General features: G+C 47.5%; 1 protein-coding gene across 3 annotated transcripts in view; it reads right to left on the minus strand.

Moving 5' to 3' along the window:
- Positions 1-18,004, minus strand: part of LOC119954950 (UPF0606 protein KIAA1549-like) — a 323,510-nt gene that overhangs the window by 63,006 nt on the left and 242,500 nt on the right. For all 3 annotated transcript variants that reach the window (XM_038780692.1, XM_038780693.1, XM_038780694.1), the window contains exons 9-10: positions 15,259-15,436; positions 6,618-6,802 (exon numbers count right to left, since the gene is read on the minus strand). In XM_038780692.1, coding sequence (XP_038636620.1) covers positions 6,618-6,802; positions 15,259-15,436 — 363 coding nt within the window. The remainder of the gene's footprint in view (positions 1-6,617; positions 6,803-15,258; positions 15,437-18,004) is intronic.

The raw sequence follows: 18,004 nt of genomic DNA on the forward strand, positions 1-18,004 counted from the left end.
ATGCCCCAATTTGGGACAATATCACATTTGTGAGGCTGATATTCTGAAATTAGATACACGCCACCTGATTTTAGGAGGGGCTTTTAATTGCGCTTTTGATCCAAAGTTGGCAATGGTGGCTCTGCCGTTTGCTCCAGGAAATAGTCTTCAAACCGAGTGGTAGCCTCTATGTTAAAAAAAAGGCGGCAACACCATAAGCAATTTAAGTTGAGGGCGGTGTCAAGGTGGGCCCCCATCTGTAGAAACATTTGTTTGAGCCGGTAATATTGGACGCTACGAGGGAGACAGCATGGTGTAGTGGTTAGCACTGCTGACAGATGTGGTGAGGGCCTGGGTTCGATCCCAGGTCATGTCCATGTGGAATTTGCGCATGCTCCCCGTGTTTGCGTGGGTCTCACCCCCACAATCCAAAGACGTGCAGGCGAGGTGGATTGATGATGCTAAATTGCCCCTTAATTGGAAAAGAAAATTGGGTAGGCTCAATTAAAAAACATTGGACGCTACATTTTGGGGATGGAAAGGCAAAGGGCTGGAGAGGGTGAAGGGACGGTTCGTCAGTTGGGAAGAGTTGAAGGAGAAAGCAGGGCTTCAGGGGGGATTGGATGCATTCAGGTATTTTAAGTGCGGGACTTTGTTCAGCGGGAATTTCTGACATTCCTGTCAGAAACACCACAATATGCCTTGCTGGAAAGGATACTCTTTTGTGCGGGATTGGAGGAGGGCACTCGTCCGGGATATATGGGCAGATCATGGGGGAAGAGCAGGTTTCGGTGGAAGTGAAGGCCAGGTGGGAGGACGAGCTGGGACCCATTTTGGAGGTGTTGTGAGGCCCTTCGTCGGGTGAATGCGACTTTACCCTGCACAAGGTTGTCTGATTCAGCTAAAGGTGGTATTTACACCTCACCAAGGCCTGGATGAGTTGATTTTTTTTTTAAAGAGGTTGAGGATAAGTAGGAGTGGTGCTCTGAGACAGCCTCTCACCACATGCATATGTTCTGGTCCTGCCCTAAGCTGTTGAGCTTTTGGGGCCTTTTGTTTAGCACATTATCGACTATCCTGAATGTGGATCTAGAGCTGTATTTGGGATGTCGGACCAGCCGGAGCGGAGGACATGGGCGAGGGCGGATGCTCTGGCATTCTCCTCGTTACTGGTCCAACTGTTGAGTTGGAGGCAGGCATCTGGGTGATTTGATGGAGTTGTTATTATACAGTAAATGGTAGAACCCTCAAGAGTATTGACAAGAGGAGAGATCTAGGTGTACAGGTCCACAGGTCACTGAAAGGGGCAACAGAGGTGGAGAAGGTAGTCAAGAAGGCATATGGCATGCTTGCCTTCATTGGCCGGGGCATTGAGTATAAGAATTGGTAAGTTATGCTGCAGCTATATAGAACCTTAGTTAGGCCACACTTGGAGTATCGTGTTCAATTCTGGTCGCCACACTACCAGAAAGATGTGGAGGCTTTAGAGAGGGTGCAGAAGAGATTTACCAGGATGTTGCCTGGTATGGAGGGCATTAGCTATGAGGAGCGGTTGCATAAACTCAGTTTGTTCTCACTGGAACGACGGAGGTTGAGGGGTGGCCTGATAGAGGTCTACAAAATTATGAGGGGCATAAACAGAGTGGATAGTCAGAGGCTTTTTCCCAGGGTAGAGGGATCAATTACTAGGGGGCATAGGTTTAAGGTGCGAGGGGCAAGGTTTAGAGGAGATGTACGAGGCAAGTTTTAGTGGGTGCCTAGAACTCGCTGCCGGAGGAGGTGGTGGAAGCAGGGACGGTAGTGACATTTAAGGGGCACCTTGACAAATACATGAATAGGATGGGAATAGAGGGATACGGACCCCGGAAGTGTAGAAGATTTTAGTTTAGACGGGCAGCATGGTCGGCACAGGCTTGGAGGGCCGAAGGGCCTGTTCCTGTGCTGTACTTTTCTTTATTCTTTGCTGTTCTTTGTTGTATCTTGAGATGGCCTCTGGTAAAGGGGTCAATCGATGGGTTCTACCGTAGGTGCGGCTATTCATAATGCACTTTAAGGAGCTGGTCACTGTTAGCTGGGAGGGCTGGGGGGATTGTTCCGGATTTTTTTTGGGGGGAGGGGGTGGTGGTATTTTCTTTTTACGGTACTATTGTTATTACCGGAGTTGCGATTAGTATAAAATGATAAAATTATTTATTTTTTAAAAATGCTACTATTCACAGCTTTTTGAGGTCCAACCAGAATCTTTTAAAATGCTAAGGGCCAACAACCTGTTCACAGGCAACACGTGGCCTCCAGGAGCTGAAATATTTACAGTCAACATCAAAGCTTCGTGCATCAGAACAGATTCCCAAAAATACAGGTACATTCTGTGCCCATCCTTTACAGCCACAAGTGATTAATCAGCTATCCTTCATTTCTTAGCCGATAACTCCCATTGGCAAGGTTATACAATAGCCATCGCTCTCCTCTCTCCCCCTCTCCACTTCTTGCAAACAATGTCCATGCTCGCAGTAGATGGATGTTTTCGCCAAGTGATCAAAGTGGTTGTTTTACAGTACCAAACACTGCGTACAAAATTGTCCCATTGCTCTACTGAAATCATGGGGTTGGTGTTTGAAGCATGTTGCCATGGGCATAATTTCCTCCAAATCCTATCTTGCACTCAGTTATTCCAAACCATTTCAAAACTGTGTCGAAAATCCTCTACTTTAAAAGAGATTTGTTAGATCGTGTGAAGGAAACTGAACTAAAAATTTTACAACTAAAACATCTGTGCTGAATATAATTGCTATATTATAGCTGCTGGGCAGCACGGTAGCATGGTGGTTAGCACAATTGCTTCACACCTCCAGGGTCCCAGGTTCGATTCCTAGCTTGGTTCACTGTCTGTGCAGAGTCTGCACGTTCTCCCTGTGTGTGTGGGTTTCCTCCGGGTGCTCCGGTTTCCTCCCACAGTCCAAAGATGTGCAGGTTCGGTGATTGGTCATGCTAAATTGCCCTTAGTGTCCAAAATTGGGTTGGGTTACTGGGTTATGGGGATAGGGTGGAGGTGTAGGCTTGGGTAGGGTGCTCTTTCAAAGAGCCGGTGCAGACCCGATGGGCCTCCTTCAGCACTGTAAATTCTATGATGATATGAAGATTCTCACAGTTGAGAGTTCAGAAAAGGAGTTGCCCTTGGCTTAATTGCTTGGAATATTATGTATTGAATCATATGGAAAAGCCACAGGTTCCATTCTTGGTTAGGATGGGTCAGCAGATTGCAGTTTAATGACTGAATTCGGCACTCAGAGTTGAGAGTGCAATATCTGGAAGAGTGTTCCTGACCTCCTTCCAGTGCCCTGATGGACAGCAGGTGAAAAGAGGGCCAGAAATGGGTTAATATTCCCCGCAACAGTCAATGCTCACGTGAAAAATGGCCATTTGGACATGGAGCTGATGGTTAACTAACAGAACTACAGCAAAAGCCAACCAGCACCTTCAGTGGAACAGCTATGCAGAAACTGTGACAGACGATACAATTTCCAGGAAAATGAAACAGTCATAACTATGACAGCTTGCCAGTTTATCAGACTCAGACTGATATTCCTGAGATCACATACTAGTAAGAATAGCCTCACAATCAGAAGGAAATGATGAGTGCACCACCCATCCAGATACAGGAGGGAGGATATACGGTTTTCAGAATGCAGAATCATAGAATCCCTAAAGTGCAGAAGGAGGCCATTCAGCCCATTGAGTCTGCACCCACCTTCCAAAAGAGCACTCTACCTAGGCCCATACCCCCACTCTATCCCCATAACCCAGCAACCCCACCTAACCTTTGGACACGAAGGGGAAATTTAGCACGACCAATTCACCTAACTTGCACATTTTTGGACTGTGGGAGGAAACCGGAGCACCCGGAGGAAACCCATGCAGACACAGGGAGAATGTGCAAATTCTACAGTCACCCAAGGTTGGAATTGAACCTAGGTCCCTGGCACTGTGAGGCAGCAGTGCTAACCACTCTGCCACCAAAAAAATAATCACTAAAATCACCCAGTAGAATGGGAACTTTGGATGTCAACTATTCAGTTTCATTGAATGATGGCTCCAAGATGGTGAATAGTGGAAATGTAGCCAATTCACAGCTATCCAATGCCTGGGCAGATTTACTGACTGGATACGTTGAAGGGTAGGCCGACTTATTACTGAGAGAATGGATTTTTCTGACTTAACTTCCAGACCAGACTACAGACCAAGTGCTGAAAAACGGGATTAGAATAGATAGGTGCTTGATTGCCGACACAGACATGATGGGCCAAAGGGCTGTAAATCTCTAAGACTCTTTGATTAACTTGTATGTATCCTAATGATCCAATTGGTGGGTCATAGTTGAAGCAGCAGCAGAAAGCTTACTGATGCTGGGCATAGTTTTAGCTGGTTAGTATTCTGGTAACATCCCTGTGTACCCTCAAGGATCCCAAGTCTGATCTCTTGCCAATTTATATGTAAGCTCTCTACATTTAGATAGAATGTACCCACTATGGTAAGAACGTGTGCACTCAATGTCAGATAAATGGAAAACCAATTATAGGAATTTCTCTGTCGTCTTTATTCAGAGACCAGTATATGTTGTGACGGATTCCGTGCTCGTCAGACACCCAATCAACCAAATAAAATAATCCTAAACTGCAAGACTTCTATCCATTATTCCCACTCTAATAGCTTAAATTTGTAAAATTTCAGCCCAAAACCTTCTTACAAGCAGGTGGAATTCCTCTCCTTTGAACCCCTCTGACTAGTTCATTGTACAATTTAATTGGATATGTGAGCTCTCCAGCTTTCACAGAAGGTCATTTTTATTATTGATCATTGAAGAGTTGACAGGTAACAGGATACACTGCCACTGTAAGAGAGGGATGCATTCTCCTTTTGAACATTTAAGCTCTGTATGTGATCGTTGAGGCAAATGGTATTTACCAATGCTCAGGAAACACCATTTGGAAACTGATCAATCAGCTGGGCTATATAAGAAACACTGCACTTTACTTCAGTGTTAACTTTTATTTCCTATTGTTTCTATCATTTTTTTATTTTCTTTCTTTTCCATTGAAAATATTTGTCACCAGAATAACATGGGACAGCTATGTATGAAATAATTAATTTCAGTTTAATCCTCTGAGGGTCCTGGAAGTCACTGCATCACTTGATAAGACACATGTTTTGCGGTTGTTTCTCACTTCTCAGCAGGGGATAAGGAAGCTCACTGCTCTGCAGCCCCCCCCCCCCTACTTTTGCCTCCATTTCTGCCCATTATGGTCATGAACAAACAAAGAACAAAGAAAAGTACAGCACAGGAACAGGCCCTTCGGCCCTCCAAGCCTCCGCCGATCATGCTCCCCGTCTAAACTAAAATCTTCTACACTTCCAGGGTCTGTAATCTTCTCTTCCCATCCTATTCATGGATTTGTCAAGATGCCCCTTAAACGTCACCATTGTCCCTGCGTCCACCATCTCCTCCGGCAACGTGTTCCAGGCACCCATTACCTTCTGTATAAAAAAACTTGCCTCATACATCTCCTCTAAACCTTGCCCCTCGCACTTTAACCTATGCCCCCTAGTAATTGACCCCTCTACCCTGGGTAAAAGTCTCTGACTGTCCACTCTGTCTATGCCCTTCATAATTTTGCAAACCTCTATCAGGTCGCCCCTCAACCTCCTTCGTTCCAGTGAGAACAAACCAAGTTTATTCAACCTCTCCTCATAGCTAATGTCCTCCATACCAGGCAACATCCTGGTAAATCTCTTTTGTATCCTCTCCAAATCCTCCACATCCTTCTGGTAGTGCGGCGACCACTATACTCCAAGTAAGGCCTAACTAAGGTTCTATACAACTGCAACATGACTTGCCAATTTTTATACTCAATGCCCCGGCCAATGAAGGCAAGCATGCTGTATGCCTTCTTGACTACCTTCTCCACCTGTGTTTCCCATTTCAGATACCTGTGGACCTGTACACCTAGATCTCTCTGACTGTCAATGCTCTTGAAGGTTCTATCATTCACTACCTCTATTCCCTACCTCTATTAGACCTTCCAAAATGCATTGCCTCACATTTGTCCGGATTAAACTCATCTGCCATCTCTCCGCTCAAGTCTCCAAACGATCTAAATCCTGCTGTATCCTCTGACAGTCCTCATCCCTATCCGCAATTCCACCAACCTTTGTGTCGTCCGCAAACTTACTAATCAGACCAGTTACATTTTCCTCCAAATCATTTATATGCTTTTCTTAATTTTACTGAAAGCTGTTTTGTTGCCAGTTTAGATGAGCCAAGATGAGAAAATAGCCACCGTCCAAAATTCTTTCTTTTGTTCTAGGTTCAAGTTCATTGCTCTACTTTCCCACTGTTCAAACTACAACATCAACTCCTATTCATCTTCATTACTCATCAGAACTGGAATTGTAGAATTCCTTATTTCTTTCAATCTTTCTTTATCCTCATAAAACTAAAATATTAGTAATCTGATCACTGTCTCCTTCCTTATCAATCTTCTCAAACTCTTTTTAAACTTGCTGGTGACCTTCACTATGGGCCTTGGCTTTTGAGATTCTCAATTAAAAACGCTCAACAACTTCAATCCAGAGTTACTTACTTTTTGCCGTTGCTGAATATTGCTCATGGTGTCTGGCTGAAACTCCAGCTTGTCTGTTCGACAGAACTTCCAGTACAGGATCATGATGATGACGGCCACCACAATTACTGGCACGATCACTGCCACAATGATCCACAGGTTCTTATTTTCATCTGTCGGGGAAGAGGTGGCAATGATCTCCACCGCTACAAAAGAAAAGTCACAAACAAATCAGGTACTAGTATATTTTTAATTAAATCCAGGGACATCAGCAGCATTGGCAAAGCCAGAAAATACAGCTTTGAGCTTCAAGGCATCTCCTCCATTTCACAAGTATCCATAACTGCAAAAATGTGAATTATGTAATAAAGCTCATACAGATAAAAATTGTAACACGTTTAGTCTCGCCTAGTGAAAGCTCCGTACATCCCTTTGCTATCACAGAAGAACAGCTGGATTCTGTGGGGTGTTACCGGATGGATGAATTAAAGTGGCCTCCTTTCTCCTTTCCCAATTTTTGACATGCGCAACTGGTAGAAAAGGTGAAAAGGTTTATGTCTCCAACAGATTTGCATGGATGGCATTGGGAAGTGCTGCTTCTAAAATAATCACAGCACACAAGTAAAAAAACTGAAAAGACTGAATACACCCCCTCCCTCAAACAAATACATGTATTCTATTGACCCAACCTCCTCGTAATATTACCAGGAACAAATATCAGGAGCTTGTATTAATGTACATTGTAAGGAGGCAGTGTCCTTTCTTGTAAGGCTGCCTTAATTTTCCAATTAAACTTATCGTGGCTTGCAGTTGGTAGCTTTAGGAAATAGGTAAATGTCATGCCCTACAGCAGTGGGCATACTTCTAACGTTGAGACAAGGCAAATTCATGCAGCATGAGTGTGGAAGGTTTATTCCCTATCTAACCGTGCAATACTTAACCTGGAATGCTTGGTGCTGAAACAGAGTGTTATATTTCAATTCCCTGGCATCAACATTCTGTGAAAATATGCACATTAAAAATTCACAGAAAGAAAAACAAAAAATTATTTACTACCCTCGTGTGTGGGCAAGATGGTGGAGAAATGACGCTTGGCTAGAAAACAGCATTCCATCAGCAATGTCACTTCAGAGAAATTTTGGCCAGGGTGTGCGCGGGAGTGTGTAGGCCTGGGTGCCCAGCAACTGGGGCTGGGATGTACACGTTGGAAGAATAAGGCTTTGTACTTGACATTGTTTGGGTCTCAGGCAAAGACAACAGAATGAAACTGTGAGACTTCAGCTCAGTGATGTGGGAACATTTAGCACATAGATTTATGAAAGGCCAGGTACCCAGTGTAGGATGCTACTTAAGTTTAGGGATCACCCCATTTCTAGCTTTAAGCTTGGACTTGAATTTATCTCATTGTTTAACATGTTCTGGAGTTTGCAGTGATAGTTCCTTCGACAGCATCTTCCAAATCTGCGACCTCTACCACCAAGAAGACAGGGGCTTCGGAAGTATCACCTCCAAGTTCCCATCCAAGTCAAACACCACCCTGACTTGGAACTATATCGCTATTCCTTCACTGTCGCTGGGTTAATATCTTGGAATTCCCTTCCTAACAGCACTTCCATGTATTCCTGCAACATATGGACTGCACCAGTTCAAGAGGCAGCACATCAGCACTTCCTAAAGAACAATTAGGGATTCAACATAAATTTTTTTTTTTTTTTTTTTAAATAATTTTTATTGAAGAAATTTTTCAAAATACAAACATTTTAACCCCCCCTACATTTACATTTAAATTATAACAAAACAAAGTCAAACCCCCCTACTTAACAACAAAAGAAAAAAAAAGTCCCCCCCCCCCCCTACTCGCGCGTCCCCCCGCCGGCGAACCGACAGTCAGACCAACTTATCATTTCTAGCAGCGTCCTCGGGCAGGCCTTGCCCGTGCCACCACCGCTACCGTATTTCCTTCGTCTTTGTCCCCCTCCCCCCCCCCCACCCCCTCCCCCCCCCCCCCCTCCCCCCCCCCCTCCCTCCCGCCCTCCCCTCCCCTCCCGGGTTGCTGCTGTCACGGCCTCAGTTTCTATCTCTGATCCAAGAGGTCTAGGAAGGGTTGCCATCGCCTGGAAAACCCCTGCACCGACCCTCTCAGGGCGAATTTGATCCTTTCCAATTGGATGAAGTTTGCCATGTCGTTTAACCAGGTGTTAACACTCGGAGGCCTTTCGTCCCTCCACTGAATCAGGATCCTCCTCCGAGCCACCAAGGACGCAAAGGCTAATATTCCAGCCTCCCTCGCCTCCTGTACCCCCGGTTCCACCCCCAACCCCGAAGATCGCAAGTCCCCATCCTGGCTTGACCCTGGACCCCACCACTCTCGACACCGTCCCTGCCACCCCCTTCCAGAACTCCTCCAGTGCCGGACATGCCCAAAACATATGTGCATGATTCGCAGGGCTTCCCGAACATCTAATACACCTGTCTTCACCCCCGAAAAACCGACTCATCCTTGTCCCCGTCATGTGGGCTCTATGCAGTACCTTAAATTGAATGAGACTTAGTCTCGCACATGACGACGACGAGTGACCCTCTCCAGGGCGTCTGCCCATGTCCCGTCCTCTATCTGTTCCCCCAGCTCTAACTCCCACTTATCTTTCAGCTCCTCTACTGGTACCTCCTCCACCTCCTGCATAATCTTATAGATGTCCGAGATCTTCCCCTCCCCGACCCAGACCCCTGATAGCACCCTATCACTCACCCCCCTGTCGGGGAGCGCGGGGAACCCCGCTACCTGTCGTCTGGCAAATGCCTTCACTTGGAGGTACCTGAACGTGTTCCCCGGGGGGAGCCCAAATTTCTCCTCCAGCTCTCCCAGGCTCGCAAACCTCCCCTCTATAAACAAGTCCCTCAGTTGTCTAATACCCGCCCTCTGCCAGCTCTGGAATCCCCCTCCTGTGTTTCCCGGCGCAAATCTGTGGTTCCCTCTTAGTGGTGCCCCTATCAGACCTCCCACTTCCCCCCTGTGTCGCCTCCACTGCCCCCAGATCTTGAGGGTGGCCGCCACCACCGGGCTCGTGGTATACCTCGTGGGAGGGAGCGGCCATGGTGCCGTTACCAGTGCCCCTAAGCTTATGTTGCCGCAGGACGCCCTCTCCATGCGCTTCCAGGCTGCCCCCTCCCCTTCCATCATCCACTTTCGTACCATCGATGTATTTGCCGCCCAGTAATATCCTGAAAGGTTGGGTAACGCCAGCCCTCCACTATCCCTACTCCGCTCCAAAAAGACCCTTCTAACTCTCGGGGTGCCATGTGCCCACACATACCCCATGATACTACTCGTTACCTTCTTGAAAAAGGCCCTGGGGAGGAAGATGGGCAGACACTGGAACAAAAACAAGAACCTCGGGAGGACCGTCATTTTAACTGACTGCACCCTCCCTGCCAGCGACAGCGGCACCATGTCCCACCTCTTAAACTCCTCCTCCATCTGTTCCACCAGTCTGGAAAAGTTCAACTTGTGGAGGGTCCCCCAGTTCTTTGCCACCTGCACCCCAAAATACCTAAAACTTTTAACTGCTCTTTTGAAGGGGAGCCTCCCAATTCCCTCCCCTTGGTCTCCCGGGTGTATTACAAAGACCTCACTTTTCCCCAGATTTAATTTATATCCCGAAAAGTCCCCGAACTCCGCTAGTATCCCCATTACCTCCGGCATTCCCCCCTCCGGGTCTGCCACATACAACAACAAATCATCCGCATAGAGCGAGACCCGATGTTCCTCCCCTCCCCTTGTCAGTCCTCTCCACCCCCCTGAACCCCTCAGTGCCATCGCCAACGGCTCAATCGCTAATGCAAAGAGTAAGGGAGATAGGGGACATCCCTGCCTAGTACCTCGATGGAGCCCAAAATATTCTGACCTCCTCCCGTTTGTTACCACACTTGCCATCGGAGCTGAATAGAGCAGTTTTACCCACTTGATAAATCCCTCCCCAAACCCAAACCTTTCCAACGTCTCCCACAAGTATTCCCACTCCACCCTGTCAAATGCCTTCTCCGCGTCCAGCGCTACCACTATCTCCGCCTCCCCTTCCACTGCTGGCATCATAATCACATTTAACAATCTCCGGACATTTGTGTTAAGTTGGCGTCCCTTCACGAACCCCGTCTGGTCTTCATGGACTACCCCTGGCACACAGTCCTCTATCCTGGTTGCCAGGACCTTTGCTAACAGCTTGGCGTCAACATTCAGGAGGGAGATGGGCCTGTAGGACCCGCACTGGACCGGGTCCTTGTCCCGCTTCAAAATCAAGATGATCAGGGCCTGCGACATTGTTGGGGGCAGACCCCCCCCCCTCGCGCGCCTCATTAAAGGCTCGCACCAGCACTGGACCCACCAAGTCCACAAATTTCCTGTAAAACTCCACCGGGAACCCATCCGGTCCCGGCGCCTTCCCCGCCTGCATCTGGCCTATCCCTTTAATTAGCTCCTGCAGCTCTATCGGCGCCCCCAACCCTTCCACCAGCTCCTCCTGTACCTTTGGGAACCCCAATTTGTCGAGAAAGTTCTTCATTCCCCCTCTCCTCTTCGGCGGTTCAGACCTATACAATTCCCTATAGAAGTCCCTAAAGACCCTATTCACCTCTTGCCCCTTCTGCACTACGTCCCCACCCCTCTCTCTCACTCCCCCAATCTCTCTGGCTGCATCTCGCTTACGAAGCTGGTGTGCCAGCATCCTGCTCGCCTTTTCCCTGTACTCATACGCCGCACCCTGCGCCCTTCTCCACTGCATTTCCGCCTTCCTAGTGGTCAGTAGGTCGAACCTGGCCTGCAAGCTACGCCGCTCCCTTAATAGCCCCTCCTCTGGTGCCGCCGCATATTTCCTATCTACTTCTAGGAGCTCCCCCACCAGCCTCTCCCTTTCCTGCCTCTCCTTCCTCTCTCTGTGTGCCCTTATGGAGATCAGCTCTCCTCTAATCACTGCTTTCAAGGCCTCCCAGACCGTCCCCACCTGCACCTCACCTGTGTCATTCGTACCCAGATAGTTCTCAATGCCCGTTCTCACCCTTCTGCACACCTCTTCGTCCGCCAACAGCCCTACATCCAGGCGCCACAACGGGCGTTGGTCCCGCGCCTCCCCCATGTCCACGTCCACCCAATGTGGTGCATGGTCCGATATCGCAATGGCCGAGTACTCCGTGTCCTGCACTCTCGGTATCAGCCCCCTGTTCAATACGAAAAAATCGATCCTAGAGTATACTCTGTGGACGTGGGAGAAAAAAGAATACTCCCTCGCCCTAGGCCTACCAAATCTCCATGGGTCTACCCCTCCCATCTGCTCCATGAACCCCCCCAACACCTCTGCCGCTGCCGGCCTCCTATTCGTCCTGGAACTCGATCTATCCAGCCCAGGGTCTAACACCGTATTAAAGTCCCCTCCCATGATCAGGCCCCCTGCCTCCAGTCCCGGGATGAGGCCCAGCAGGCGCCTCATAAAACCCGCGTCGTCCCAGTTCGGGGCATACACATTTACCAGTACCACATTCTCTCCCTGCAGCCTACCCCTCACCATCACGTACCTGCCCTCCTTGTCTGCCACCACCTCTGCCGCCACAAACGACACCCTCTTTCCCACCAAGATCGCCACCCCCCCGGTTCTTGATATCCAAGCCTGAGTGGAACACCTGTCCCACCCACCCCCTTCTCAGGCGGACCTGATCTGCTACCCTCAAATGAGTCTCCTGCAGCATTGCTACATCAGCCTTCAGTCCCTTCAGGTGTGAGAAGACCCTTGATCTTTTGACCGGCCCATTCAGCCCCCTTACGTTCCACGTGATCAATCGGGTCGCAGAGCGACCCGTCCCTACTCCCTGTCGATTAGCCATGTCTTGTCCCTTGATCGCCCCGGGTCATCCCTTCTTTTCTGACCCGCTTCCCATAGCGATGCCCCCCCCCCCCCACCTCTCCCCTTCTCGTCCCTGGTCTTTCCAGCAGCAACCCGGTGTCCCCCCCCCAGCCCCCCCCCCCCCCCCCCCTTCCCCCCCCCCTGGCTAGGACCCCTCCTAGCCGCGATGTACCCCACATCGTACTCCCGAGAGTCAGCTGGTCTCCGCTGACCCGGCTGCTCCTGCCACATTCCGACTCCTCCCGGTTCACCCCATCTGCGCCCGTGAAAGATCCCCTTAAAACCCCAGAGAAAGACCCGCATAATCAACCCGCTCCCCCCGTCCCGTCTCCCCAACTTAACGATATAAATACCCAATGGCAACTAAATACATAAATACTTAACTACATACTTAAATAACAAAATAATTAACTAGCTCTCAACTAACAGTGTGCCCAACCATCACCCTCCATCAAACAGTATAAATAACCGCAGATAACCATAACCCGAAAAGAAAAAAAGAACAAAAAACCCCCCCAAGCACCCGAAGAAAAAGGGTAAGAGGGGTAAATAACTAAGGGAAATTGGAAACGGGAAGAAACACCCCATAAGAAGCCAACGACCCACAATAGAGATTTCAACAGTACAAATATACAGAAACACCCAACAACTCGAAACCTTCAAGATATTCAGAAAAGTCCACCGTTCGTGAAAAAACACCCCAAACAATCCACGAAACTGTTACCCAGTTCCGACCTGGCCTGAAAAAGAAAAGGGCCACTTGCTCAATCAAGAGTCCCCAGGCGGCTACGACCGCCGGTGCTCCCAGGTTTTAGTTCGTGTCCAACTTTTCCTCTTGTACAAAGGTCCAGGCCTCCTCTGGGGACTCAAAATAATGATGTTGGTCCTTGTAGGTGACCCACAAGCGCGCCGGTTGCAGCATTCGAAATTTGATCTTTTTCGCGTGTAGCACCGCCTTTGTCCGGTTGTACCGGGCCCGCCGCTTTGCCACCTCCGCACTCCAGTCCTGGTACACCCTTACCGTCGAGTTCTGCCACTTGCTGCTTTTCTCCCTTTTTGCCCACCTCAGGACTTTCTCTCGATCACTTAGCCGCTGGAACCGCACCAGCACCGCCCTCGGGGGCTCGTTTACCCTAGGCCTTCTGGCCATGACCCGGTATGCCTCTTCCAATTCCAGGGGCGCCGGACCGGCCCCTTCCCCCATCAGGGAGCTCAACATCTCCGCCACATATCCCGGGAGATCCGACCCCTCCAGGCCTTCTTCCAGGCCCAGGATCCTCAAATTTTTCCTCCTCATCCGAGTGTCCAGCTCCTCGAAGCGGCTCTGCCACTTCATGTGGAGTGCCTCGTGCACCTCCACCTTTGCCCCGATGACTGTGGCCTCCTCCTCCCTCGCGGTCATCTCCTGCTGCAGATCTTTAATCGACGCCTCTTGGATCGCCTGGGCTCCCACCAACCTGGTGGCCGTCGCGTTCATGGACTCTAAGAGCTCCACTTTCATCTCCGTGAAAAAACGGAGGAGAGCGGCCTGCTGCTCCTCCGCCCATTTCTTCCACTCCTCCGATGCGCCGCCGGCCGCCATTTTGATTTTCTTCCCCCGCTTTTTTTGGGGAGCTGCTGCCGTTTTTCTTGCCGCTCCACTCCGGGTACCGACCATAAAATCGGTCTAGTTCTCCTCAGGGGACCTTCCCCCACCGGGATTCGTTTTTTCAGCGCCGTTGGGGCCCTCCAATTGGCCCAAAAACACCTTTGTTGCAGGAGCTTCCAAATGTGCGGCTTAGCTAGTCATAGCCGCAACCGGAAACGGGATTCAACATAAATGCTGGCCTATCCAGTAACATCTACAAACCCATGAACAAGTATAAAAAAAAGTCAAGATATTTGCACGGTCTGCTTGAACAACATGCTCTGGTAACTGATAACCTTAGGTAGAAAGGTTCCACCCAATTTCTTTCTTCTCTTTGCACCCCACCACATCTTCTGCAAACGTTATTTCCTTTCCTTGCTTATGGCTCTTTTGGTGCCCTCTGGTAGCTTTCCATTGATCTATAAGCCCCAATATCAACATGCTAACTAACTCATCCAACTCTTGCGTGCACACTTAATTGTGAGATAATGCATTTTGGAAGAAGGAATAGGGAGAGGCAATGCAGGCTTAATGGCACAGTTCTAAAAGGTGTGTAGAGGAAGTGGATCCGGGAGTGCATGTACATGGATTTTTAAAAGTATCAGGACATATTGAGAAGATAATTAACAAAGCATACATGGTCTTGAGGTACATAAACAGAGCTTCGAGTACAAAGGCAGGGCAAATTTGCTGAATCTTTATAAAGCTCTGATTAGACCACAACAAAAGCATTAATCCAGGGACAGAGCAGGGAAATGTTGACTGGGTTACTCGACAGAGCTAGCGTGGACTCATGTGCCGAACGTCCTTCTTCCTGCCACAAAATGACCCACTGAGATTAGTAATGAAATTCAGCGCATCTTTCCCTCCCTAACTGAGGTGTGCTAAGGTCACCTGTAGAATCTTACCACATTTCCAAATGAGCTCAACTAACTGAAAGACGAATGGCTAAACCTAGTCTGCATTACTCACTTCCTTACTGATTGACCAAGAAGCCTGGGGTTTTTGGTTTTTAACTGCATGAGGTACTATCCTAACTGTGCATAGAAATAATTTGCGTTGATCAGCACTGTCAATTCACTCATCTGCTACACACAATATCCTATCCATCGACATTTGCAAGATGCAGTCAAGGTATACTTACGTTGTGCCAGTGCACCTTGTATACGATAGCCGAGAACAATTGCCGCTCTTTGTATGTCCACCTTGTTGATAAGGTTGGCAGCTTCATTTGCATCAAGGCGCTCTCCGTTCTGCTTCTCCACGAAGTAAATCAGCTCTGTTGGGTTCCCATCACCAGTGACCTTGGTGATATTCACGACCTACAAATGAACAGCAATTACATGGACTATATAAAACGTTAGGATTTCAAACATTGAGAGGGGGGGAGAAGAGGAGAAACAGTGTAAGGGTGCCAAGAAAAAGACGCCTCACAGTAAACCAGGCTTGGTGGAAAATCAGAGCCCAACAGTACAATGAAAGCTGGGAAGTATCGGACTGAGAGAAATCATGGGCCCGGGTGCCTCTCCTATTTCCAGGCCTCTTATTCCTCCCCTACTTTAACACTCCCCTCGATCATGTATGATATTTCATCCCCGTTCATTAAACAATCACAGGACGGTCCTAGTAAAGTGATTCCCCCCATTATTGGTATCTGGTTATAAATATCATCAAAATACTATGACCCACACTACATGTATAAACAGCAACAACAATATAACGCAGTGTTACTTTGTGCGTACCCCATAGGTGATCCCACCATAACTATTAAACAAAAATCAGAGTACACATTTTAGTTTAACAGTATCGTGCAATATTGTTGATTTGATAGGAAAATATCCCATTGGTTATTTACAACCGTGCCTTTGTTCCCTTAATCCAAGTCGCTTATATAAATTGCAAAAAGCACTGATCCCTATGGCACACTCGTTACACCTTGCCAACCAGAGGATGACCCATAAATATAAAGAATAGTAGATTGGGAAATGTTGATGTACAAAGGGACCTGGGTGTCCTTTTGTACCAATCATTGAAAGCACGCATGCAAGTGCAGCAAGCTGTTAGGAAGTCATGCGATCTGTTAGCCTTCATTGGAAGAGGACTTGAACACAGGAGCAAGGCTTTCTTATTGCAGCTGTACAGGACCTTTGTGAGGCCACATCTGGAGTTTTGTGCAGTTTTGGTCTCCTTATCTAAGAAAGGCTATACTTCCCATAGAGGGAGTTCACCAGACTGATTCCTAGGATGCCAGGATAGTCGAACAAAGGAATTGGGTCGACTGGGCCTGCATTCATTGGAATTTAGAAGGTGGTGAGGGCATATAATTGAAATGTATAAAATTTTGATAGGTCTGGACAGAGTAGATGCAGGGGCCGGGTGAGGGTTAGAACAAGGGGTCACAGTCTCGCAATTTGTTGCAGGCCATTTAGGACCGAGATGAGGAGAAATTTCTTCACTGAAGATGATGAACTCTGCCATACTAGATTGTGGACTCCAAGTTCGTGAATATGTTTGGGAAGGTAATTGTCAGACAGATTTCTAGACTCTAAAGGTATCAAGAGGCATGGGAAAAACTCAGGAGTATGGCGTTGAGATAGAGGATCAGTCATAATCGTAGTGAATTCCAATAAATTGGTCAAACATAATTTCCCTTTCACAAAATCATGTTGATTCAGCTCGATTAGCTTGAATTTATCCAAGTGCTGCTATGACATCTTTGATAATAGCTAACATTATCCCTATGACAGATGAGCTATGAGCCTATAGTTTCCTGCTTACTGTCTCTCCCTTTTTACATGAAGGAGTTATTATTGCTATTTTTCAACCTAATGGAATCTTTCCCTAATCTAGGGAATTTTGGAAAATTAAAACCAACGCATCAACCACTTGCCACTTCTTTTAAGTCACAAAGATGAAGTCGATCAGGACTCAGGGACTTGTCAGTCTGCAATTCCAACAATTTGCTCTGTACTACTCCCTGTACTATTCCCTGGTGACTGTAATTTTCTTAAGTTCTTCTCTTCCTTCCATTTCCTTATTCACAGCCTCTTCTGGGATGTTAATGAAGACTGATGGAAAATACCTGTTGTTCAACCGCCATCTATTTATTTTCCATTGTTAATAGCCCAGATTCATTTTCTATAGAATCAACACTCACTTTGTTAACTCTTCTTTTTAAAGAACTATAGAAACCTCTTGTAGTTTTTCCCACCGTCTTAATTTTCTAGCCTTTCTTTGCGGTTTACATATATTGTCCATCTTCTGCAGTTATTTAAAAAGAAGAGCTAACAAAGTGAGTTTTACTACATTAGGAATGGAATTTAACTTTGACAAAGGTGAATACGAAAGAGAAAATGCTGGAAAATCTCAGCAGGTCTGGCAGCATCGGGAGGGAGAGAAAAGAGCGAATGTTTCGAGTCCGATGACTCTTTGTCAAAGCTAACAGACAGAGAAAGTGGGAAATATTTATACTGTTGAGTGAGAATGAAAGATGAGTCATAACCACAGAAACCCAGGGAAACCAGGTGCTCATGGCCACAGAAACCAAGGGGAAAGAATGCTAATGGCAGTCCCCAGGAGAACAAAAGATGTGAAATGCCAAACAGCAGAGAAACTAACATCAGAAGGTGAATTGTAGATGTGGGGAAAGGGAAGGGGGAAGCAAAGAGGAGAAAGGTTAAGGAAAGGTGGATAAGATGGTAAATATATATTAAGAAAGACAAGAAAGAAAGAAATGGTGAAAGGCAGTTAAAGTGAAATGGGATGAAAACAAATGGGTCGAGGTGGGGTAGAAGTTGTTGAATTTGTTCAGGCCGGAAGGCTGTAGTGTGCCTAACTGGAAGATGAGATGTTGTTCCTCCAGTTTGCGTTGAGTTTCACTGGAACATTGC

Source organism: Scyliorhinus canicula, chromosome 20, assembly GCF_902713615.1.
Source record: "Scyliorhinus canicula chromosome 20, sScyCan1.1, whole genome shotgun sequence".
NCBI classification, from domain to species: Eukaryota; Metazoa; Chordata; class Chondrichthyes; order Carcharhiniformes; family Scyliorhinidae; genus Scyliorhinus; species Scyliorhinus canicula.